Source organism: Ursus maritimus, unplaced genomic scaffold, assembly GCF_017311325.1.
Source record: "Ursus maritimus isolate PB19 unplaced genomic scaffold, ASM1731132v1 scaffold_28, whole genome shotgun sequence".
NCBI classification, from domain to species: Eukaryota; Metazoa; Chordata; class Mammalia; order Carnivora; family Ursidae; genus Ursus; species Ursus maritimus.
This window is the reverse complement of record NW_024425341.1, coordinates 1075143-1101466: the sequence shown is the minus strand read 5'-3', so window position 1 is coordinate 1101466 and position 26324 is coordinate 1075143. Positions and strand designations below refer to the sequence as shown.

Below are 26324 nucleotides of genomic sequence, written 5' to 3'. Positions count from 1 at the left end.
TAACCTGGAAGGTGTTTATCGAAGAAAAATGACTGAATTTTTGTGCAGATTTAACCTGCCTTATTCCCACCTTCTCCTTAGCTCTGCAGTAGCCTTGGAATCCAGTAGCCCACAAGCACAACAAGAACCAGAGGCCACTGTGGGGCAGGAGCTCCTTTAAAGGGTCATTCCCAGAAAAATGTCTTAATTTGACCTGTCAGGTTTTCTGGAAGACTCCACTAAGAAGGTTGTCTTTATTTAACTGACTCGGGCTCTCCCAGTGGAAAAAGTATTTCCTCCAAAAAACAATTACAGGAAGTCTGTGACTTTGTGGCTGCCTGAGGTGGTAGATAAGAGTTGGGGCAAACAACAGACTAACAAAATGCTTAAAAGGTGAGGCTGAGGAGCGAGATCTCCACTGGGTTTTTGAAAAGTTCAAATATATTTCTGGGCATCTAGAAGGCCATGCTCCTGTCTAGGGCTATGCTCATACTTAAGAAAAATGTGAGCAGGCCCTAACTAACTTTTCACCTCTGGCTGACCTTGAGGCTTTGTGCATGAAGCAAGTAAAAGCTAAGGTAAGGGGTCACCTGCCTGGTTGAGTGTTGATGGCAGGCCCAACATGTACAGAAAATCCCTTGGCAAAGATTTGGAGACTTATTAGTTCTAGACACTTAAAGAAACCCTGTCTAATCGTTAGCTTACCACTAAGTTGTCACACTCAACAAAGAATATGGATTTTACAGAATTAGTTCAAGAAAGTCACTAAACAAAGAAATAACAACAAAGAGCAACAACAATAAACCCTGGGGGGAGTTGATTCTCATTTTCAGGATTGGAACATTATATTATTTAAAATGTTAAGTTTTAAACAAAAAGTTGTGAGATATGCAAAGAAACAGAAAGTATGGCTCATGCATGGGAAAAAAAATCAATCATTAGAAGTTGTCCCTGACAGGGGTGCCTGGGCAGCTGAGTCAGTTAAGTCATGATCCTAGAGTCACAGGATCGATCTCTGCATTGGGCTTCCTGCTCAGTGGGGAGTCTGCTTCTCTCTCGCTCTCTGGTCCTCCTCCTGCTCATGCTCTCTCTCTCTCTCTTGCTCAGTGTCTCTCAAATAAGTAAATAAAATCTTAAAAAAAAAATTGTCCCTGAGGAAGCCCAGGTGTTGGACTTACTAGACAAAGACTTTAAATCAACTGTATGGAATATGTTTGAAGAACTAAAAGAAGCCATGTTTAAAGAACTAATGAAAAGTATGAGAACAAAGTCTTGCCAAATAGAACCATGTCTTACCAAATAGAAACAGAAGTTATAGAAAAGAACCAAATAGAAATTCTGTGGTTGAAAAGTACAGTAACTAAAATGGAAAATTCTCTAGGGTGTGGTGAACATCTGGTTTGAACAGGCAGAGGAAAAAATCTGTGAACTTTAAGGTAGGTCAATTGATGTGATAAGGTTTAAGAAACAAAAATAAAGAAGAATGAAGAAAATGAACAAACCTCAAAGACTTGTAGGATACCATCAAGCATGTCAATGTAGACATAGCGGGAGTTCCAGAGGAGAGGAGAGAAAGGGGCAGAAAAAAATAACTGAGGAAATAATGGCCCCAAACTTCCCAAATTTGATGAAAAACCTGAGTCTACCTGTCTAAAAAGCTGAACAAACTCCAAATAGGAAAATTCAAAGAAATCCACAGTAAACCTATGATAATCAAATAGTTGAAAGACAAAAAGAGAAAGATCTTGTGAGTGGTAAGAGCAAAGCACTCACTGGGTCCAAGGGAGTCTTAATAAGATCAGTAGCTGATTTCTCATCAGAAACAATGGAGGCCAGAAAGTGGTATAGCATATTCAAAGTGCTGGAAGAAAAATGCTCAACCAAGAATTCTATATTGAGCAAAACCATCCATCAGGAATGAAGGGGAAATCAAGACATTCCCCAGATAAACAAGAACTGAGAGACTTCATCACTAGCATGCCCACCCCACAAGAAATGTGAAAAGAAGTCCTTAAGACTGAAATGAAAGGACACTAGACAAACTCAAATTCTTCTGAAGAAACCAACAGTTGAAGTAAAAGTAACCATTTCCCTATTTATAGGGAAATATAAAATACAGTATAAATGTATTTTTTTGTTTATAACTCTCATTTTCTCTTATCTGTTTGAAAAGATAACTGCATAAAACAAGTTTCATAAATCTGTATTGGTAGACACAGTGCATAAAGACATCATTTTAATATGATAACAGCACAAAGGAGGGGAGAGAGAATGGAGGACCAAATTTTGTGCACTGTTGAAATTAAGTATTTCTTCAAAAAGAAATAGAAAATCTCACTAGACCTATAACAAGTAAATGGATTGAAATAGTAATCAGAAAACTTCCCCTAAAGAAAAGGCCAGGCTCAAATGGCTTCACTGCTGATTTTTACCAGTCATTAAAGATGAATTAATACCAATATTTCACAAACTTTCAAAATTTACAAGAGGAAAGAATACTTCCCGACTCATTCTATGAGGGCAGTATTATCCTGATACCTTAACCAGGTAAAGACTAAGAAAAGAAAATTACAGACCAATATACCTTATACATACAGATGCATAAATCCTTGATGAAATACTAGCAAACTGTATCCAGCAACATATAAAAAGAATTTTACACCATGACTACGTGAAACTTATCCTAGGAATGTAGGGTTGCCTCAACATACAAGAATCAATCAATGTAATACACAAAACTGCATGACCTTCTCTATACATACAGAAAAAGCATTTGAAAGAAATGGGGATTTACATTATTCTGGATATTTCAGGTAAGTGGAATCATATAATATATGACCTTATGTGTCTGGCTTCTTAATTTACAATGATGATTTCAAGGTTCGTCCACACTGTAGCATGGGTCAGTAATTCACTACTTTTTATTTTGTTGTTTTTGATGCTACTGTAAATGAGATTACTTTATTAATTTCTCTTTCATTGTATATAGAAACACAACTGATTTTATATGTTATTTTGTACTCTGAAACTTCAGTGAATTCATTTATTAGTTCTAACAGATTTTTGGTGAAGTCTTTAAGGTTTTATATAAGATCATGCCATTCACAGACAGAGATAACTTCACTTCTTTCTTTCTGATTTTGTCATATATGGCCTTAATTATGTTGAGGTACATTCCTTCTATACCGATTTGTTAAGGGTTTTTATCATGAAAGGATATTAAATTTTGTCAGATGTTTTTTCTGTATCTTTTGAAATGATCATATGATTTTCATCATTCTGTTAATGTGGTATGTCATGTTTATTAATTTGCAGGTGTTGAACCATCCTTGCATCCCAGGGATGAATCCCACCTGCTCATGGTATACGCTCCTTTTAATGTATTGAATTTGGTTTGCCAATATTTTGTTGAGGATGTTTGCACCTGTGTTCATCAGGGAGATTGGCCCGTAATTTTCTTTTCTTGTAGTGTCCTTATCTGGCTTCAGTATTGGAGTAATGCTGGCCTTGTAAAATGAGTTTAGAACTATTCCTTCCTCTTCAATAGTTTGGAAGAGTTTGAGAGGGATTGGTATTAATTTCATCTTTAGGTGTTTGGTAGAATTCACTCATGAATCTACCTGGTCCTGAAGCTTTTATTTGTGGGAGATGTTTGATTATGGATCCAATGTCCTTGCTCATTATTGGTCTCTTTAGATTTTCTATTACTTTATGATTCAGTCTTGGTAAGCTGTATGTTTTTAGGAATTTATCCATTTCTTCTAAGTTATCTAATTTGTTGGCATATAATTATTCATAGTAATCTCATGAGATTTTGTATTTCTGTCGTATTAGTTGTAATGTCTCCTCTTTCGTTTATAATTTTATGAATTTGAGTAATATCTCTTAAATCTGTCTTTGGTAATCTAGCTAAAGTTTTGTCCATTTTGTTTATCATTTCAAAAGAAACTTGCTGAAACAGACTTGTATAAGCTGGCTTGTGTAAGCTCAGAATCTAGAAAATTCTAAATTGTTTAAGGTGCCTACTGTGAAAAGCTGCCTGATATTTTCTTTAATTTTAAATTCTTGACCATATTTAAGTGTTTTCAGTAAGTAGAACTCATAAGCAATTTCAATATTTAGAGCTGTTAGATTTAAAATTTTAAATTATACATTGTTTATAATATGGGTTTTTATGTAAATTTTTAAAGTATTTTTTTAAAATGAAGGGTTATTGTGGGAAGTGCCACATTAAGGGAATTTCCTTGTAATTGTGGAAAGAAGTCTGTATGAGAATAAATCACATTAGACAACAAGATCTTTTATCATTTTCAATCCAGCAATTCTGGGAAATGCAAGTCAATTAGAGAAATTAAATCTCCAGTAGAAACAGTAGCTTTCTGAGGTCATTATATCCTCTAGCAGAATAATTGTATATAACTTGGAGGAGTCCCTGTGCACCAGCCTTATTATATAAAAGAGGGGAATTGAATGAGAAACTTGAGAGTTTCATCAGTCAATAACACAATGCAAGAAGAAAAGAAAAAGAAGAATAGTGAGTAATCATGGGTCCTTTTGGAACTACATAGTCTGGAGTCATAGTAGGAAATTATATAGTATGGAATGTAGTGCCCTCATTCCGCCATGAAAAGGGCCCATTTTCCTTACCAGGCCATTACTTTAGGCATGCCACTAAATGTTACATTTCTTTCTATGGATAAATTGAATATTTCAAACCAAATTGTATCTCTTTTTTCTCAGCTTGCATTTTTTCTGTTATTTCATACTTGTCATCTTTCTAAAAGTGTGGGTTTGTGTCTGTCCTTAGGAATCTGTTGGTCGGAGACTCTTCCTGATGATGTGTAGGGGGTTCCCCAGTACCCACCTGAGGGAGGAAGGCAGAATCCCGGGCAGGGCCCCCCAAAAGTGAAGGTCTGATGTATACCTCAGCCTTTCCTGTGGATTTGCCCCTCGATTGCTCCGATGCTTTTTGATCATCCACTGTATCCCTGTGTGTGTCACTGCATAGTGCCAGATAAGCTGAAGATTAAAGAAAAGGGGGGCAATCCCAGCCCACCTGGGATTTACAGCCTGCTGGGTCATCAAGTACGTGTCTGTACAGGCAAAGGCACAGGAGGACAGAGGGAGGGCTGGGCAAAGTGCGTGGGAGCCCAACACGAGGCCACTTCATTTTGCAGCAAGGCACAAGACGTGGTGACACTTGATTCAGGCCGTGAAGGCTGAGTGCGGTTTTCACTGGAGTGGCCAGAGACAGAATATTGCAGGAAGGGACTCTGGTGCAGAGGCAGGAGTCCCCAGCCATGGCACACCATCCTCAGGCACCTTCTGGATGGTCACTGTGCAGTGGGGGGTCATGGACAGAGGACAAAACAGGGTCCTTGCCTGTCCACCTCTGTGGTCTGAGCTCGCACAACCTCATGGCTGTGTTGTGCACATTCCCAAACCCACCGCTAGACCCCCTTGGGGCAAATCAGGGTTCTGCGTTGAAATGTGTCCTTGCTTTTGCATGGCCTCACTGCCTCTTCCTCTGCTGTTTTGTACCCTGTGGAGCAGGGCTGCTCCGGCCTAGTGAGTGAGTCCCCCTGCCCAAGAGCAAGCGGCTTTCTGAGTGAAGCTCTGGGACATGTTGAGGGAGGCTCCTGGCGATCTTATGGGAGCCAGTCTCTTCATCCTGTTGTGCCCAGTGCTCCAGAGCTGGTGCTGATGAGTTCAAGATGAGAGGAGGGTGTCTACTGCCAGGCCCCGATGTTTGACAGTGCATTCATCTCTCTGTTCTGGAAGAGAGAGAAAGTAAAATTGTTCCAAGTCTTTTTCTGGTGTTTCCAGCTCAGCTTCTTTCTCAGTAGGAAATACTTGTTAATTATCCGAGGCCCTTCCTGACAGCAGAGAGGAGAGCACGGGGCTCCTCCAGATACTGGTCTGTTATCAGAAGTGCTTGGGTTGAGTGGTCAGGAGGGAGGACAGTACTAGCATCTATCTGCAGACAGACTCACCGCTGAGCACAATGACCCGGCAGCCACCCTGGGAGCCACACATGGATGACAAAGTTAGCCCTGGGCCTTCTCCAACACCATGACCGGCTGATGGTGTCTCCCAGGCCAGCCATGACTCCGTCCCCACCCTGCCTCTGTGTACACTCACATCCAGCTCCCTGACTCAGGCCTTCGGCACAGAGCCATCACCCATGTATGCTGGGGGGCCAGCAGTAACAGCGCTGGTCTCCTGCTGGCCAGCGTTGGTCGTGGTGGATGAGCTGGCTGGGGCAGGGTTCTTCGAGGGGGCGAGGGGGTGGGGAAGCGGAGGCCACTGGTGCCACGTGAGCGTGGGCCCCCGTGGGCAGTGGGGCTGCTGTGCAGACAGTGCATGGACAGAGCTGAGTGCCACCGCCGCAGCTTTCTGCACGGCCTGTGGGCGCCCAGGGAGGGGCTGGAGGTGCACATTCAGACTGGGTAGCACCACGGATAGAGCGTGACCGTCTCATCCTTGTAGAGAGCTTGACTGAAGAGGAAGGAAGCACATTGTCTTTTACAATAGGGCCATAGGGAGGGTCCCACCGCATCCATTTTCCTGAACTCGCGTTCTCTAGAGGCAACACAGTGAAGCCTAGAAGTGGATGTTTTAAGACTTTTTTAAAAGTTCTTCCAAATTGAGGTCATCTCAAACACTAGGCACAGTGTTCTCCTCACTCCTTTTCCTGGTGGCTCTGAGTGAGAGACAAGCCCAGCCCCCCCTTTTCCTTCCTCCCCCCGCCCTCCCCTGCAGCAGAGCAACTCCAGCCAGCATTTGGGGAACTAGAATAACTTACATATCAGATTACCAGTCTCCCCTCTAAATTTGTAGTACTCAGCTGTCTCTCTACCATTCATGAAACGGTCAGTCACCTACAGTCTTGTCATATCTTTAATGCTGTTACCTCAGTTTCTAGGGCTGCCTCGTGTTCTTAAGTATTCAATATGACTTAACTTTTGTAAAAATTTGATATATATACACAAAGGACCGTAGGCTGTTCCAGGAGGAAAACTGGGCAGTTCCTTTAACACAGCATATTCAGGAACTGCATTCCTCTTCCCTTGGTGAAAGTTGCTTGCTGTTGTTCAAATAGAAAGCGTTTTTTATATTTCAACTGTCTAATGATAGAGCCTGGAAAACCTCTTGGAGGAGGTACCTGAATTATGGGTCGGATACAGCCTGAAGAAGGAAGGCCTTCCTGCTCTGCCAGTTAGCTAGCAGATACCCCTGCATTCTGGGAGGGCCCCAAGAGTATGAGCCTTGAGACAAATCAGGAAAGAGACCCACTACTGGCTGTTAGGAAAAGATGAGCCCCAGGATGTGGCTAAGTCCTGTGAGACCTTAGATGAAGAGGGGAAATCCAGGTGCCTCACAAGGGTGACACTTGCCTGAAAACTGCCCAAACAGGGCAGGGAGAAATGGGGTGAGCCTGACTTGCAGGGGAGGGACTGTGGAAGCCTCCAGGAGATGTGAACACGACTGCAGGGGCCGCTCCCCACTTGCATGTGCACCTTTGCAACAGGGAGGTGGCCCCATCCTCACCAGGGCCAGGCCAAGCACTGAGGAGGCTCTGGAGCATGACTTCAGTGCTATTCACAGAAAATACCACCTGGGACCACCTCCCTGGAGAAGGCAAAAGGAGGAGAATCCCCCCCACGTGCAGAACTGGGCTGAACTGAATGCAGAATCCCAGAAAAACAGAATTTGAGAGTGGAAAGGGCTCTTCGGCCTCCAGCAGATTTGCAGTGAGGAACCTGAGACAAGAGAAGTGAAATGACTTTCCCCAAATAGGTGAGAGGCAGAGCTGGGATTAGAGCTGTTCGTCTAGTGACACGTTTCTTCAGACAGCTGTCGAGCACCTAGTGGGGGTGGGGGTGGCTCTAGGCCCTGGATCCAGGTTTGCTGACTCAGACACCAGTGCTCTTCCAGTCACCAGGCCTCCTGCCGTGATCTAAATCTGGCACTGGACTCAGACAAGATTGGGCCCACAGATTCCCAGGATAAAAAACCCAGCTCAGTCCCAGATTTGAAAGAAGCTGTTAGGTCAAGGAAGGGGGAGCGGGACTAGTTCCTCTCCACTCATTAAATGACCGAGTATAAGCACAACTTCGCATTTGAAAAGTTTCTGACTCTGTTCTCGTGTTGACCTTCACCCAAGAGAGTTGCTTGGAATACAAACTTTGAAATGGAAATGGGTTTTTATACTTGTTTTGAATACATCAAGATTAGAGAGGCAGGAATGGGGAGTAGGTGGAGGGGAGAACCGAGGCTGTGGGAGCAGAGGAACCATTATGGGTGGCATGAGCGGGTAAAGGGGGATTTGCCAAAGGCCAGGCCCCCTGCTGCACAGGCAGGGTTAGGAGCTGGACTAGGACTCAGAGTCCTTCTCTAGTTCTGTCTGGCCGAAGACAATCCCTATACCTGTAGGTACAACGTGAATTCCTGTAACTTCTGCTCAAGACAACAAGCCCCATTTCAGAAGTTTCTGCAGTCCCTGGGAAAGGAGAGCCCAATGAAGAAATGTCTTGCTTGGCTTTACCACCACAGGCCTGGGGATCCTTGCCCGGGCTGAGGACGGCGAGAGCTGGTGCTTACGTACTGCTTTATGCTCTTGGCAGGGTTGATCTAACTAATAACTCTGTGGGGAGGTAGTTAAGGTGTTATTATTCCCATTTTGCAGGTGAGGCCACTGAGCTTCCAGGGTATTAATGGGCTGACCTAGATCACAGAGTTAATCTGTAGGAGAGTCAGGCCTGGGACAGCCTTAGTGACCTGAATCCAAGTCCGTCACTTTTCCTGCTGTGCTCTCTTGCTTTATCTGAAGGTGGGGAAGGAGTCCAGGTTTAAATCTGGGGATAGACATACATCAAGACCGTCATGCCTGGTCTTGAGTCACATACAGATGACAAGACACTAGGTGGGGCCATTCCAGTGTGATTTTATTTCTTTGGCCCAGTGGTTTCATTCAGGTGGCTCGGGAGGCGTGGAGGTTGTCCTGGGTTCTGTTCACCTAGTCTCCACGGGTTCAAGTTTCTCTATCCATTAGAGAATATCCATTAGCTGTAACAGTAAAGTTTTCACTATGGGGAAATTGCTAGAGAAAGAAGAAATAAGTTGGTGTTAAAACTTCACTGAGTGTTCCTGGTACCTTTCATCTCAGCGAGCTGCCAGTGAGTCTGGGTCATTCTATACCTCCCTGGTAGTCTCAGTGCCCTCATGGTTACAAAAGCTACGTGGCACGATGTGGATGGGCCCTGGTCCTGTGTTTTCCAGGGGATTTTCTCCGCCTGGGCACATGAGCTCATGAGTGACTGTATCTGGTCTTCCCTTTTAGAGCTGCCAACTTCAGGAACTTTACCTTCATCCCGCTGAACGGAGAGTTTTCTCGGGGAAAGGGACTTGATGTTGGAGCCCGCTTCTGGAAAGGAAGCAACGTCCTTCTCTTTTTCTGTGACGTCGACATCTACTTCACCTCCGAATTCCTCAATACGTGCAGGCTGAATACACAGCCAGGTCAGGGTCTCTGGAGTCGGCTCTTGCTTTCTCTCCCCCATGGAGGTGTTAAGCTCGGTCACACTCACACTCACTCCTTCACAGTTCCCTCTGATGTCCTGCTTCTGCACTGGCCCGATTTTACCCCAGTGACAAAGAAAAGGAAAATTCTCTGGTTTGATTTCTCCTTTGATGTCAGTGTGGGCCTGTCAGCCACGTAATTGTGGGATTCTTTGTCCTAAGCTCGAGTCTCTAACCCCTTTTCCATTTGCAGCTGGGAGGCCGGCCCTAGTGAACATCCACGGGAGAAAGTGTGGTGGGAGGACAGGGGCTGGGAAGCTGTCTGAAAGTAAAGGGAAAGGAGTGGCTGCGGGCGTGTACTGAGGGAGAAAGGGCTCAGAGCAGAAAGAACCCACAACAGGAAAACGATTTTCATAGAGTTTGACTCGAACTAAGGCTGATATCCAGCTGATAACTACTGTTAAAATTGAAGCTCTTCCGTGTAAGCCAGTCAAGAGCAAGTACCCTGGGGTCCCTGGATCTACTCCTGCTGCCTGAAGTCACCCTGGCCCCTCTGGCCACCTTCGGACTCCCCACAAGCCAGCAGTTAAAGGGTTAATGTCTGCGGGGGGAGGGGCACCAGAACTGTCTCTCACCCTACCCCTGTTGGGGGACACTCAGTGCCAGAGCCACTGACGGTCAGTATTTTGAGCACCATGTCTGTGCTAGGAGGTCAGAGGTATTAGAGTCTGTCTATCTGGTCTAGGTGTGCAGAACTTCCAAGATCTGTTTTAGGGTTGAGTGATAAGAAAAGAAAAAGTGGATGCAAACACTTGGGATATTTCCGTGACTATAAGTGAACCAGCCTAATAGTTTTGTCTGTTGCTTTAAGTGAATGTTTGTTTTCTGGTTTGCAGGGAAGAAGGTATTTTATCCGGTCCTTTTCAGTCAGTACAATCCTGGCATAATATACGGCCATCACGACGCAGTGCCTCCCTTAGAACAGCAGCTGGTGAGTAATTACCCCGCAGGTGTCTCTGTGAGGCTGTTTCATGTCTTTCATTACCAGGGGCACCTGACCATGAGTAAAGGTGAGTGGAAATCTGTGGATTGATTCCCATAGTAATTTTTAAGTTTGGCAGATGTTCTGGCCTTTGCTCCCTGCATCTTGTTCATTAGAAGTGCTTGCAATATTTAAAAGTGGAAAATAAATAGGAACAGTACCTTACAGTAATTTCACACCTTCATAGTTTTCTTAGATGGTTTTTGGAAACTAGGAATATTGCCTTATGGATGCAGCACATTTTCGCTCTGTTATCACAAGCACTCCCAGATAAGAAAGGTGAGAGATGGCAGACAGAAGCCAGAAAGGGGTGGTTCGCCCCAGGTCACATGGTGAAGGAGTCAGTGGCAGAACAAGGAGCAGATCCAGTGCCTGTCCCATCACGCTGCCGTCCCCACAAAGCCCAGTCCCTCTGAGGCATGGGCACCAGCAAGCTGTCCCTTGAAGGAACGCTGGAGGGGCTCTGCTACCATCCTGGCTGCACAGGTCATGGAGAGTGAGACCACACAGCCACCAAGGATCTCTGTACGCTGAGTGGGCTTGGAGGTGGCGGTGGCGGTGGCGGCGGCCGTGGCAGTGAGCCCATTTAACAGAGAACAGCTTGGGCAACAGGAGGGTGACGTAAAGCCAGGAGAGGGTCGCTGTGACACACGTAGGCATACTCTTCTGAGATGAAATTCCCCATTGTTGTCAACCCCAGCTTGGGACTGTGACCTCTTCCTGCAGGGAGATCAGCTGGGTGTGTCTAAGCTGCATTCCAGCTCAGGCTACCTGGAGACAGCAGACCTTGGGCTGTCTGTTCTTCAGCACCTTGAGTGTCTCTGTCTCCTCTTGAGGCAAAGCCGTGCCTCTTCCCAGTAAGTACATCTAACGGTGGAGAACGGAAATCTGCCGTGTGAATGTGAAGATGGGAAGGAACCAAGTCTCTCATGCTTCTTTGCAATGGGAGAGTAAATTGATTTCCACTGAAAACATGTGTTCTTTGACATTCTTTTGGAGGACTGATTCTGTCTTTAAGCTTCCAGAAGTAGCAAAACCTGTTCTCTCTAGCCCCATCCTTCAGTAAACCTCTGGCAGCTGATACAGTGATCTTTTCCAGAAGGTCTCAGCTTGGGTTCCCTGAGGCTGGATGACGTTCGCACCTCACCCATCCCAGCCTGGTTTCGCTTTGGGCCCATGCTGCCTGGTGTGGTAATAATAGAGTTCTTTCTTCCCCCAGTGAAATTCCGGTATCACAGATACACTGACTATCTGTTTGTGTAACCGTATGTGTATGTGTGCTGTATATGTCAACAGTAGGAGTTTGTCATTCCCCAAGAATCAGCTTTTATCTGATATCGCTTCTGTTGAGACACAAACCTTCTTTCCTTTCCGTGAGTTCTAAGCTTCCAATAGGGCTTGAGGGGAAATGGGATACAGGGTTTATTTTCTTTCAACCAATCAGAATATAAATTCTTTTGGTTTTAAGTAAAGTACTTCTTTACATTTGACATCAAATGTGATTAATGTTTCAACTTCAAACTCATAAAGCTCTTATTTGCATGCAAGGAATTCTTTTCATTTCACACTTTAAGTCTTATCCCTTTATTACCGTTCCTGCAGAGAAGCAGGTGTGAAGGGAAGCTAGAGCTGTGATACGGTTAAGCCAGTTTCTCACATCCCGAGAATTAATGGTCGGGCAGAAGCAGAACTCAGATTGCTGTGTCCGTAACTAGAGCCTCAGAATTATCCTGCAACTGGGGACATTTACTTCCCAGGGCACCTTAGAGCTTTCGTAGAGCAGATCGGCTGCGTTAAGGTTCGGTGTTCACTGATGATTCGGTCCAGAGAAACACAGCAGTTGTCTCTGAGACACAGGGGCTTCTCCATCCACGGAAGGAAAGTGTTGATTATGTTTGTTTTTGAATGAGCCATTTCTGGAGCTCTTGCTGCCTGCAGAGAACTAGCCTGGACATCCTGGAGAAGTCAGACAAACTGAAACGGTTTCGTATGCTCGGAAGTGAATGAGCCATTTCTGGAGCTCTTGCTGCCTGCAGAGAACTAGCCTGGACATCCTGGAGAAGTCAGACAAACTGAAACGGTTTCGTATGCTCGGAAGTGACTGGGGAAGTGACTTTACTGTCTTGTTTTTGTAGACTTGACCGAGATTCACACAACCAGCCAGTAGCAGAACTCAGGCCCAAAGCAGTTTTCCTTACCCTTGTGCAGTGGAAGCAGATTGGCTTAGGCTCTAGATGAGGGCTGAAATATAAAGGAAATGATCTGACAAAAATTCCAAAGGAGAACATCAAGCTACAAAAATTAACTTAATGGAGACAGAATGTGTAGGTGCTGAGAAGGTATAAAATAAAAAGAGATGGTTAGGGATGGTTAGGTTAGGAGAGACTTCCTAGCAAGGGTTCATTTTGGCTCAGTCGGGAGAGATCTGAGATCTGTAGGTAGTCTTGAGAGCCACCCCTGGAATACAACAGCCTCAAGGTGGGGGAGAACACAGACCCCGAATGCAGCCGTGACAAAAAGCACTCACGGACGCAAACACAGGACAGCTGTGGGAGCAGCCCCAAGAACGTGACCTCGTCAGTCCCCATGCCGGTCACTGCTGTTGGGTAACACTTTGCCTTCAGACTAAAGCCAGAAGCCACATTCATGGTGTTTGTGTGTGTGTGTGTGTGTGTGTGTGTGTGTATTCAGACTACTTTACTTTTGAGTGCAGACCATTAATAATAAGAAGTATGTGAAACCATGGAGTTTTATGCTAACAATTAATTTCTTGATTTCTAAGCCTGAGATAAAACTTGCTGATGCTTTAGTGGAGAAACAGCTCAGAGAGAAAGGAATGACTCCGATTTAAATAATTATTAACTGTAGACATTCCACTTTTCCGGTTCAAGCCTTGTTCACGCTGGGGCCACTGCCGGAGCCTCCCGCCTCCTCCGTCTGTAGACCCTTTCCCTCCCCTATCATCCGGTCTTTCCTTCACCCTCTGCCAGAGATACATTTCCAAAACACAGATTAATCCCATTTTAAATCATCTTTTCCGGCCCGAAGCCAGTGGTGTGCTGGTAAATGTGTAACAATCCACTGTCTGAAAGGAGGGGGAGAAGAAGCCCTGATTCATCGTGTTGGCCATTTTCCACGCCGTCAGTACTCCCACCGCGGCTTGGTGGAGGCCCCCCGTGACGTCACTGACTGCTGAGCAGGCAGAGGCTTACACAGCCCTGGTGAGCTGGGTGGGACCGGCTCCCGCACAGCACTGCCAGTCTTGATGCCTTGTTGGGATTAACTGCTCCCCACGCTGACTTTGAAACTGATGACCGAGGAAATGGCTGCAAACCCCAGCACCTGGCGCATGGTCCCCCTCCATAGACGCCCCAGCTGGCAGCTCCACCAGGCGATCATACCCACCCCGAGTCTCCGTGTGCTGGCTTCCCCCTCGGGGCCCTCTCCTCACCAGGAGATGCCCTCGGTGCCTGACAGCTCAGTCCGCTCTGCAATCCCCCCCCCATCAATTAAGTCCAGTGACTCTGTGCTACTCTGTCCAGGGTGTAAGTGGTATACTGACTCCCATCCTCACCTTCTCTGATTCTACACCCTGCCTGTCTCCCCTCTTCCAAGAAGTATTTTGCCACTAATCTGCATTTCGATTTAAATGTCTGAAGCTTGCTGACGGGGCACAGTCCATCCTTTTAGTTTGCTTCGATATGTTCGGGAAATAGGCACTCGCTGAGTACCAAGAGTAGCATTAACAGATGCACTGCCGCCTCTCGGAGGCCAGCACGGTGCCCCCAGTACTTCGTGGAATAGCCAGTAGGGTGAAGCGGCATGATCTTGCTTGTTTCACAGACGAAACCCTGAAGCTCAGAGGCACAAGTCACTTGCTCGGATTGCCGAGTGGGAGGGTCGGGAACTCAAGGCCTGCCCTGTGTGATGGGGACGGGGCTGAGGATGCTGAGTGGCAGGGCCGGGTTCTTTGGCCTCAGAGTGCTTCCAGAAGGGCATAGAGTGTAGCTTTAGGTGTAGATTCCTAGACTAGGGAACCTGGATGATTCCTTGTCCAGCGTGATACACTTCAGAAGACACTTTATTCTTTTTAAGCAGACACCAGTAAAAGAAGACTTGTGGGGAAACATGGGTTAATACAGATCTTGGAGGACGTGACCTCTGAGTCCATTCTTAGAACAATTCTGCAAAAGCTGTGCCTCTGGAATAATGTATTGCTCAAGAAATGGAAATTGTCCCAGCAATCCTGGTGTTGGTCTGGGCTCAGCCCCAACTGGCTGAGTTAGCCTGGGCAAGTCATTCTACCTGCACACTATAAGGCACGTGCATACCCCATGCAGCCTCCCTCCGGGCCCGGATAATAAGGAATGTACAGGGCAGGGGCAGGGGGCACCCCAACCCAGCCGCCAAAGCCCCTGAAGCTCAGGGTGTCTGCTGCTCACGGGCAGGACTGGCTGCAGAGTTGGTGTGGCCCAGGACACAGTGAAAGTGCAGGGCCCTGGTTCAAGAATTCCTAAGAATGTCAAGAGCATTAAAGCAGGCAGGATGCCCTGTGAGCGTGGGGCCTGTGGGCTGCCCGGGGTTGGGGGCGGGGGGTGTGCCCCTGGCGTTACCCGTGAATGTGAGCCTGGACAAACGCAACCTCGGAGCTTGGGAGGCTGTCTTTGATGTAGAGGAAATACTCTGCCTGAGTATTTGTTATTTATTTTATTTCAGGGCCCAGATTGCTTCGCGGGCAGTTGTCCAAGTCAGCGCCATTAAACCCACAGGCGCTGACTGCCTCCAGCTCCCCGCGCAGCTGCAGGGCGCCGCCTTCCCACATCTCTGGGGAGAGACGCTGATTTGGGCTTTGTGCCCTGGTCGCAGTAGAAAACAATCACCCCCGTCATGTGAATCACCCACAGAGCTGTGGGTCTGGAAACTTCCTGTGGGAGAGCGGGCTTGACAACTGTCCTTTGTGCCGTGTTCATGCCCTGCAGTGCTCTGCGGAGATCTAAGGTGGGGAGAGAAGGGGGCTGCAGAGAGTTGAGAGGAGGCCAGCCCTTGAGAGACATTTTTTAAAGTGAGGATAGCACTTGAAATTTGGGACAGAAGGTGTTTTTCTTTCAACATAGGATCTTTATTTGAGGGTTTCTTCCTCCTCTGTTGTAGTAAACATCATTGGTGTATATCTTTTCAAAGCTTGAAGAGAGCAGTGGAGCTTCTCGGGCCTGGGGCGGAGGCTGTAAGCAGGAGAGCCCTCTGCTTAGAGCCCAGGAAGGTGAAAACATATTTATCTGTTTGTCCGAAGCCATACAATTCTGAGTTTTCCCACTGGAATTCCTAGGCCTTTGCTGACCCACTCAAGAATTCCCTGCTTGAACCATGTCTGTTTCCACTGGCATGGAGCCCTCTCTGCCCTAGGAGTGCTCCTCGTTTTCTCATTGGAGAAGCATTTATTGAGCATCTGCTGTGTACTGCACAGTAATCTGGGGGCTGTGAATGAGCCCAAGGCCCTGGTGGTAGGTGAAGACAGAAAAGAGAGGAACAAATGCATCAGCAGGGTATTTTCAGAGAGCCGTTAAGTGTTACAGAGAAAATAAACCAGCTGACAGGTTGGAGAGTGACATGGTGGTGACGGGGGTGGGGGTGTGTGCTGACACTGGCTGGGAGGGTCAGGATGACTGCTCTAGGCAAGTGACATTGGAGCAGAGCCCAGCGGTGAGCAGGGAAAAGGTGACCCAGGTCAGGGGTCTGTAAGTGTCCGGCCTTAGAGACCTGGGAGCCTGGTGTGTCCAAGGGACAGAATGGAAGGCGATTCTGTATGAGGGGATGAGATGGACGAGGCAGGCAGGGGTTGGGTCACATAGGACCTTCACAGGCTAGCGGTTTTCTCTGGGTTTTATTCCAGTGGCATTAGTGAGAACGCAGTTAAAGCCCCTGCAGGGTTTTAAATTGGAACGTGCTGTGATATGATGCACGCTTGAGAGCGCTCATTCTCAGAGAGGCTGCTGGTCGAGGGTATGATGCCAGTGACTTGGCATAGCTGTGGGTGGTAGGGCCTGTCAGAAGTGAACTCCCTCTCGGCCTGACGTTCTAGGCCACAGATGTGATCAAACCCGTTTCCACCCAGGGCTCAGTCTCAAGGAGCACTTTAGATAGTGGCTTTTCCTGGCTTGCCAACTTTAAAGCTGACATTGATAAGTGTTTATAGAGTGCGTTCCCCAGCTCATAAATCAGTTTGTGTCTGTCCTGCTGTCCCCAGGTGAGGGTCACTCTTTACCTTGCTCAGCCTTGCCGGGCACTGCGTCCACAGCCCAGGTGTGGGCGGCCACCTCCTGGAAGCCCTCTTGTGTTTCTTCCCAAGCCCTGGCCCATTGTTCTTCCTGTTTGGAGCGTTCTTGTTTAGATTCCGTATAGACTTCAGCCAAATGCCGGAAGTTTGGTTCCTGGCACCTCTCTGTGACTCCATTCTTATCCAGAAGCTTAGAGGACTTGTCTGTTTGCGTCCTGGCCAGCAGAAAGCGTATTAAGCCATTAGCTGCGACAGAAACCGTGTACCTGCTATGAAACAGAAACTGTGTTTTAAAAAATGACTCCGTGGAGATTTTCCCAAACTTTCCTTTCCTGCAAAATCTTACCAGTTGATACTAATGAAATTGCCTGTCACTTGGGAGATACCATATAACAGGCCTTTGTTCGAAGAAGAATTGGAGCACATCTGCTGGGACAACGCAAACCGACCAAACCTCTCTCGGTCCTTATTTTCCGTCAGCAGCCCTGACGCGGGCGTGTTCACTCGGTGCAGGCAACGTCTACGCGGAGGTTGTAGTGAAGATGAGATGGTTTCAGGGATTACAGAGCAAAAGAATTTATAAGTTCACAGTCCTTCCATGAGCCATATATGGAATATAATTGAGGCTGTGGTGGAGATAACTTGAAACTTGGGGAAGGCGGAAGAGCAGTGAGGATAGATGTTTGGATAGTAGAGCTGGAAGAGACCTTTGTGGAGATTTAGCTCAACCTCCTCACTTATTTTATTTGTTTCTTTTTAAAAGATTTTACTTACTTATTTGAGAGAGAAAGAGAGGGAGAGCAAGCACAAGCAGGGGGAGGGGCAGGGGGAGAGGAAGAACCAACTCCCTTCTGAGCAGGGAGCCTGATGTGAGGTTCCCATCCCAGGACCCTGAGATCATGACCTGAGCTGAAATCAGGGGTCAGATGCTTAACCGGCTGAGCCATCCAGGTGTGCCTCGACCTCCTCATTTATAAGAAAGAAAATAGAGGCTAAAAGAAGTGAGGGACTTGCCTGAGGCCGCAAAGCCAGCCAGTGGTCAAGTTGGGAGGAGACGCTGGTGCCCCTCCCCTGCTACACACTGTCTCTGATGGGCCGCGAAGGGAGCCAGGCCTTGCAGGCAGAAGAGGCAGAAATCCCAGGGGATGGGGACCTGCTTCGGCCTCCCTTTCCCTTCCCCGGGAGGGGACTTTCTCCACTAAGCACCTATATTAACCTCAAGAATGAAATCGAACTATTAAGGTCTCAAAACAAGCCCCAGAATTACCTCAGCCCAAAAATTAAACAAACGTCTTTAAAAGTCTTGCTGCTTTGGCAAATACGTGGAAATTTCCTTGCAGAGCAAGAGACTGAGCAGGACCAGGTCTCGCTGTTTGAAGGCGGTCGCTGCTTGGATGGCCTCTCGGCAGCCCCGCAGCTCGGCAGCACTGCAGATGCTTTTGGGAGCAGTCTGGTTTTAAAATAGCTTAAAGATGAATGGACAGTGTTTCTTCAGAACCTGGACTCTCGGTGCCCTTTACCTCGGCAAGTGAGAGTTAGCAGAGCCCAAGGAGCACACGGCCTTCTCGGGTTTTCTTTGTGCCCCCGAGGGAGTCCTGTGTGCGCCCTGTGCCGGAGCAGCTGAATTCTGACTTGTTCTCTCCCTGTTCTCACTTCCTGAGCCCTTTGCTGGCTCCCTGCCCGGCCCTGTGTGAAGGGCCAAGGCCTCCAATTCTCTCTGGCACTGGTGTCGGGCCAGACACGTAGGTGGCTTTTCCATGGCGCTGCTCAAAAACTTGCTCTCCTGGTTCGTGTGTGTGTGTGTGTGTGTGTGTGTGTGTGTGTGTGTGTTTTCATGCCTACACCCTAGAAACATTCCAAACAGAGGTGCCAAAAATCACAAGGCCCATTCTGGAACTGGTGAGTCCAGTGTATTCCTAACCGTCTGAAAGGACTCAGATCCAGCTGCGTTTCCCACACGGGTTGTGCGGACGGCTCTGTGTCGGTGGTGGGGTGGGCGCCCTATTTAACAGCGCTTACCAAGTGTGTGAACACTCTCTACTTTCCCCACTCTGTCCTCGCCTCTCAAATGACAGTGCTCTTCCTGCAGGTCATAAAGAAGGAGACTGGATTCTGGAGAGACTTTGGATTTGGGATGACCTGTCAGTACCGGTCAGACTTCATCAACATAGGTGAGTCGCCCGGCTGGCGGCAAGTCCGCGCCTCTGCTGCCACCCAGAGGCCGTCAGCGGCCCAGGAGGGAGCGGGGCAGGTTCCCGGAGTCGCGTGGCAAAGGTGGTGCCGTTTCCTAAGAATAGGCCGATCCTCTTGTCATGGACTCGGAGGCTGGACCGGGCCGAGGCTTGGGAGTGTGGACGCACGAGCCCCTCTGATCTCCAGCAGACCCTCTCGGTCACCCCAGTGCGGCACACAATCTGAGGGCAAGGCAGGGGCAGGAAGGCAGCTGTGAAGCAAGTCCTCCCCCACCCTGCCGGTGCCCCCTTCCAACCTAGCTCTGGCTCTGGTCCCCCTCATGCAGAACATTCTGGGCCTCCACAGTAGCGGGAGCCACTGAAGAAAAAGAAGGACAACATGGGGAATTTGGGAAAATCACATACCGGAAAAGATTCAAATTTCTCTCTGCAGAACCTTTGAAAATTCCACTTACTACTTCAAGCTCTGACGGAGTGTGTAGTCAACACACACACACACGGGTTCTCAGAGCACCGAGAGGAAAGGTCCACAGGTTGCAGCTGAAGAGACCAAAGGGCAAAGGGACCGCACAGCGAGTGAGGGATGCGGGATGAGAACAGGGCATTTCCTGTCCCCCTTGGAAATACCACCCCACTTCCCACAGTGGCACCTGCTGATGGGCCTCAAAACAGAACAGAATTATGGATCATACATGACCAGGGCAGGGATGAACGAGCCAAAAACTGATCGTGGGCTCGGGCTCAGAGTGGACCCTGGCTTTGGGTCAGGGCAGCGCTGCCCTCACAGAGCACGGAGACTTCCGTCTCCCTGCCCCCATCTTTCTCTCTAAAGCAGGTTTCCATTTCAGGAAACTCTGTGTTTCCTTGCTCTATGTATGAGAAAAGATTATTTTGTGGTGTATGTTTATCAAATTTGAATTTATAATAAATTGGATTTTCCTAAAGATGGGGCATGGCTGCAGTTGAAACATGTGGGAATGGTAGGCTGGCGAGGGTGCCCTTCCTCCGTGAGCCAGTGATGTGACCTCAGAACCGCTCATTCTTTGCTATCTTGTATTTATTTGTAGGCATCTTTTGCACTTTCTACTTAATAATTTATAACAATAGCAATGATAACAAATCAGTTACAGCTAAGCAAACACCGCCCCTTACAGGACTCTCATTTGGTTAGGACATCTAGTTCATTTCGGGATAAAGAAACAACAACTCAAGAGAGGTGAAGTGGCTGAAACAAGACTCAGATTCCAGACCCCTGACTCAATATCATACACCTGCCCAACTTGGGGGGCAGGTCCCACAGATCACTTGCATCCTGAGCCCAGCCATGGGCAGGCTGCAGTTTTCCCCATGCATGAGCTCCCCTTCTGGGCTCAGGGACGGCCTTGCTCAGAGCAGCGCAGCTTGCGGGCTACACGGTGGCTTTGATGACAGGTGTTGAGGACGACATCACTGTCTCTCGTAGGAGTTAAATCAATCTCCTAGGTGAGAAAGGAACATGACAAAAAGGGGCAAGTCTTCTCTGCTTCTGTTTGGCTCATGGTGGGCTTTAGGTTAAGAAAAAACGTGGGCATCTCAGTTTACAAAGGTGAGCCTTCAGGGGACCATTACTCACTCTGAAGGAGTCCACTATGAAGTGAAGCCAGATTTTCTGAGCAGAACCTCAACACGGCGAGGCCAGTCTCTTAAACATGACTCAAGTCACCAGCCTGGGGTGGACACACAGCTTTCGGGACCATTTCAGTCCATGAAAGGCAGACTGTTTTGTGGGATGTAATTTTTTTCATGCTGAGAGCCTGTTACTCTCTCAGGCGGCAAGCCTCTGCTTCACTCTGTTTGAATGACAGGAGGCCACATTCAAACAGAAACAAGAGTTTACATCCAAAGGTTTCCAGTAGGAAAGTCGGGCGGCTGCAGTTTTCCTTGCGGGTCTCAGGCCATTCCTTGGCATTGCTGCTAGCTCCTGAAAGCAGGCAGGTGCTGGGAACGAACGCTCTTTGCAGTCCTGTGATCTCGGGGGCTGGTGCTGGCTGTCACTGCCGTGAAGTCCTCCGTTCAGGATGTCTGAATCCTCTTTCCCGGAGGGACACTCTCCTCATTCGCAGGGGCAGTGAAACGTCTCCCCTAAGTGCTTCTTTTCTCCATGCAAAGTGCTGTGCTGGTGCAGACTGGGAAAGCAAATCTAGATCGGGTGGGGGCCGCGTGGCTTGGTTCAGCGGTGTGTTCTGTCCCGACAGGTGGCTTTGACTTGGACATCAAAGGCTGGGGCGGAGAGGACGTGCACCTCTATCGCAAGTATCTGCACAGCAACCTCATCGTGGTGCGGACACCTGTGCGGGGGCTCTTCCACCTCTGGCACGAGAAGCACTGCGTGGACGAGCTGGCCCCCGAGCAGTACAAGATGTGCATGCAGTCCAAGGCCATGAACGAGGCTTCCCACGGGCAGCTGGGGATGCTGGTCTTCAGGCACGAGATAGAGGCTCACCTTCGCAAACAGAAACAGAAGACGAGCAGCAAAAAAACATGAACTCCCAGGGATAGATCTGGCGAGCCGTTTTAGTTTTTTCCCTTTTGTGATTACTGAACACGTGACGGTGACAAGGAAAAGATTTCCCTAAAGGGCAAAAGAAAAAAAAAAAGAATTTGACTGATTAGTAAAAGAGAGGAGGGGAGAGAGCCTCTGATTTCTCTCTGCCTATTTGGCTGGACGCAACAGGAATTAAAACCCCCCACTTTGCCTGCAAAATTAGCCCGAATGCATCCCGCGCAGCGTCTGACAAAGGCAGACTGATTGTGAGGTTATAAGCCCAATGGCGTGGACGTTTTGATTGTGTTTACAGCAAAGTGAGAGCTTTTGTGCTCACTGAAATAGTCACAAATGAAGATCAGTTTTATAAAAAAGTTCTTTGGAGTGAGAGGCAGGCACATGTCTCCCCATATGAATGATTACGTGGGGAGGGCGCTAGTGCCCGGGAATGCTCGTGAGAGTCCGAGACACACTCGTGGCGATTCTTGTGAGTATATTAAGCAAAACCAAATGGACTCAAAAGGAAAAAAAAGAAACTGTTGTGTCATTTCCATCTAAGATTAACCAAAAATAATCTGCTCATCTTTTTTATTATAGTTTTAACCATCCCCACTTCTTAATTTTATTTAAAAATGCACTTTTTTTGCTTATGAGTTATATTCTGCTTATTTAATTACCAATTTGCAAGCCTTACTAAGAGAGCACAAGTTAGCATACATTTTTATATCTTTTAAGAAAATACTTGTAGATGTATTATGAGAACTTTTAGTTCAGATTGAGCCCCATATCCAAGGACATGCCAATTGCTGATCCCGTCAGACACTGAATGTCAGACCTTTGGTCACCTGGAAGTCATGGTGTGGGGCTACTGATATATCAGACTTTATCCGAAGAGTATTTCCCACGAGGAGCAACTGAACACTGGAGGGAAAGAAAGATACACTTTTTACCTTAACAGAAAAGGAAACTCATTCAGACTGGTAATATCTTGATTTATTCAAAAGTCAGAGAAAACATTTTCTCCTCAGGAGAACCGGGGACCACTTTCTTACCTGTTTAAATAAACCAAAGTATACTGTGTGAACCAAACTATCTTTTTTCAAAGCAGGGTGCTCTTCCTGGCTGCTGGCTTTTATGAAAAGAAACGCAGAAAACGTATCTTGTGAAAGATCACTCCATCTGCCAGGGTCAAGTGGGATGGAAGATTTTGCTACACGTCCCCCCACCCCAGTCTAGGGGAAAGTAACTTAACTATTTTTTAAATGAAACAGTTCTACTTAGTCGCCAAGATGCTTCTGAAAATTGCATTTTATTACAGTTTCCAACTATGTAAAAAAAATACAATTAACATTGAGCAGTTTCTACATTCGTGTGAAAATTATTTATTAGCCAGCACCAGATGCATGAGCTAATTATCTGTGAGTCCTTGCCTTCTGTGTGCCCAGTCAACTCATTGTTTAAAGGCTTCAAGAACATTCGAGCTGTTGGTGTGTAAAAAAAAAAAAAGCATTGTATTGATTTGTACTAGTAGTTCATAAAATTTAATTAAAACACAGGACATGAATGGAAAGGTGGCATTGGACAGCTAATAAAATGTGATTTGTGGATATGATTTCTTCTTGGAGCAAGAATGCCATGTCTTTAGTTTAGGGAAAACTTTGCTTTATGTGCAGAGAGCAGGGTTCCTGCTACAGAAATTTTGGGCTAGACCGTTCTTTGTTGTGTGTGGGGGGAGGGGCTGTCCTGTGCGCTAGGCTATTTAGCAGCACCTCTGGCCTTCACCCACTGGGTCCCTGAGTATCTCTCACCCAGGTGGACAACCAAACGTCTCCAGTCATTGCCAAATGTCCCCTGGAGGGAGGGCACAAAACCACCCCCCTGCTTGAGGACCACTGGTCTAGAAGGAGAGAACCACAAGGAGCAACCTGGCTGCTAATACATTTTACTTGTCCTATTTAGTTAGAAGAAATTGAGAAATGATTTCTAAGGTCCCTTTCTAACTGGGTTTCATCTTTTCATACCCAAGGGTTGATACTAGAGATTCAGGGCACGTCTGGCCTCTCTTGCCAGTGGTTCTGATGGGACTGACCCACACCCTCCTGCCCGTATTTCCCCTGGGTCAGAGGACGCACTTCCAGGGAGACTGGCGGCAGGGAGCGAGTGTTGTGACCGTGGAGTTAGGCAGCTCTAAGCATCCTGCAGACCGTAGGCTCCGGCTGGCTGCGTTCTGTGTTTCTAACCAGCCCTTCGTGCTTCCTTCAGCAGCATATCCCAGACGCCTGAGGCAGTGAGGAAGACTTGAGTTTCAGCAGTTGGTTAAGAATTGCTGAGGGTTGGGGCGCCTGGGTGGCACAGTCGTTAAGCGTCTGCCTTTGGCTCAGGGCGTGATCCCAGTGTTCTGGGATCGAGCCCCACATCAGGCTCCTCTGCTGGAAGCCTGCTTCTTCCTCTCCCTCTCCGACTCCCCCTGCTTGTGTTCCCTCTCTCGCTGGCTGTCTCTCTCTGTCAAATAAATAAATAAAATCTTAAAAAAAAAAAAAAAAGAATTGCTGAGGGTTGCGGAAGAGGAAAGGAAACAGCGTAAGATGAAACTATTTCTCTCTTTTTAGAACTTAGGTAAAGCAGTTTTATCAAGAAGGAGCACTCTTCAAGCATATGTAAGAGGGGATCTGTCTTCATTTGGGCTGCTGGCCCCCAAATCTCTAGACTGGGTGGCTTAACAGCAAGGGGATGGTTCAGGTCAGGGAGGCTGAGGATGCCAGGATCAAGGTGTGGGCGGATCCAGTGTCTGGTGAGGACCCATCTCACCGTGTCCTCACAGGGCTGAGACCAGAGGGCTAGCTCTCTTCCTGTCTCAAAAGGACACTAATCCCATCATGGAGGCTCCCACCTTATGACCTAATTACCTCCCAAAGGCCTCACTTCCAAATACCATCACATGAGGGCTTCCACATCTGAATTTTGTGGGGGCACATTCAGTCCGTAGCAGGACCTGTCCTACCGTATATACAGAAGAAGGGTTGGTGCAGACCCCACTGAAACATTAAAATGAGGGGCTTGGAATTTAACCTCAGACAGCAAAGGAAAGCAGCAATGAACTCTGGCTTGAAGGACCCAGTCACACGATGTCTTCTAAAGGAAGGATACTGCCAAGGAAGCACTGAGTCTTGGGCTTGTCTGAGGTCCCTTCCCACTCTCTGCATCCCCCCTCTGTTCTTACGGTATAGAAGTCACCTAGTACGGAGCCCAGCCATCTCCCTGGAGCTGTGGTCTCTGATACAGACCTGGGTCTTCTCTGAGCTGTGGGGAGCTGACGCAGCCTGGGAGAGCTGCTCTTTTGCTCTTCTTCCCCCCCCCCCACTCGGTAATGGCAGGAGAGTAGCTTGAAGTCGACCAAGATGGGACCATGGAAATGGGCAATTGGCTGAGGCTACCTACCAGGAGTCCCCCTCCCCTCCCCTCCCCCATGCCCCATGCCAGCTGGTTGTTAACTATGGACCAGCGCACCAGTGCCTCCAAGTGACACACCTGTTCTCCCTTTCATCTACTTTATAGCACCTCTTTTGTAGTCCTCAGTGTGGCCAACTGGCTTCTCTCCACACAACAATCATGAGAGAATGGGGCCTAGGAATTTGCAACAGGTAAACAGAACTCCACACAGCCCTACTTTGAAGATTTTGTCTGACTCAAGTAGGCATCGTACACAATTCTGAAAAGTAAGAAAATGGCTTCCCAGAACCTAATCCTAATACATTTTGCTGCAGGCTAAATCTTCTAATGTCATCTAATCATCTCTAATCTTACCAGTGGTCAGTGTGGTAGGGTAGTTCATAGCAAGGCTTCCCCAGCCTGAGTGCCTGGGCTCAAATTCTAGCTCTTTCACTGGCAACCTATGTGATCTTAAGCCAGGCACTCGGCATCTCTGTATCCCCATTTCCTCATTCAGGGCGATGAATGCAATCGCATCTACCATGTCCTAGGGATGGAGTTTTGGACTGTTGGTGAGGTCTGGAGCCTACAGCCAAGCCATCTTTGGTGCAAAAAAGGCGGTTTTATTAAAGCACGGGAACAGGACCCATGGGCAGAAAGAGCTGCTGCCCCGGGATTGTGAGGGGCAAATGATTATATACTTTGGGGTTGGGGAAAGTAAAGATTAGAGAAATTCCAATAAAACCCAATGACGTACTGTATGTTGGCTAATTGAATTTAAATCAAATAAAATTTAAAAAAAAAGAAGGCTCACAGGATACCAAAGGACTTGCTGTTGTCAAGCTAAGGTGGTCCGTCCCTCTAGCAAGCCATTCACGTTAAGACAGCTGGGAGTTTCCTGGAGGAATGTTATACTCCACCTGCCCTGTTTGTCATGGGCTGCAGGTCATAAGGACATTTAATTTAGTTGTTTCCCCGCAACATCAGGAGCTTGCAGTAGGTATTCACACCCAGCTGTTACTATTCAACACCAGGTCCGCATTCACAGCTGTCTGTGATGTTTCCCAGCACACCCAGCACCTCTTGGGCCAATATGGCTTGCACATTAGAGATCATGAACCCATCACATGGGCATGGCTGTCCTTCATTTCTGTCATTCTGAAAACGAGTTGTCTACCTGAAGAAGGGTAACTAGGAATGTAAAAAGAATGGATAATTTCTTCCTTAAATTCCACGCTCAGTAATTTGGTGTCGATGACCGCCCAGGCAGCTGAGGAGCATTAGAGATTTCTGAGGTAGGTGCAGAGCCAGGCACCTTCTGTATAGAACGCCACCCCGCTAGAGCAGATACCCTTTTCCAGG

General features: G+C 47.4%; 1 protein-coding gene across 5 annotated transcripts in view; it reads left to right on the top strand.

The window, feature by feature from the left end:
* The window catches only part of CSGALNACT1 (chondroitin sulfate N-acetylgalactosaminyltransferase 1), a 326516-nt gene extending 303376 nt beyond the window's left edge, over positions 1-23140 (top strand). For all 5 annotated transcript variants that reach the window (XM_040643187.1, XM_040643186.1, XM_040643188.1 and 2 more), the window contains 4 exons: positions 9323-9501; positions 10398-10492; positions 18907-18988; positions 21244-23140. In XM_040643187.1, the coding sequence (XP_040499121.1) occupies positions 9323-9501; positions 10398-10492; positions 18907-18988; positions 21244-21533 (646 nt within the window). In that variant the 3' untranslated portion in view covers positions 21534-23140. The remainder of the gene's footprint in view (positions 1-9322; positions 9502-10397; positions 10493-18906; positions 18989-21243) is intronic.
* The last annotated feature ends 3184 nt before the right edge of the window (positions 23141-26324 follow it).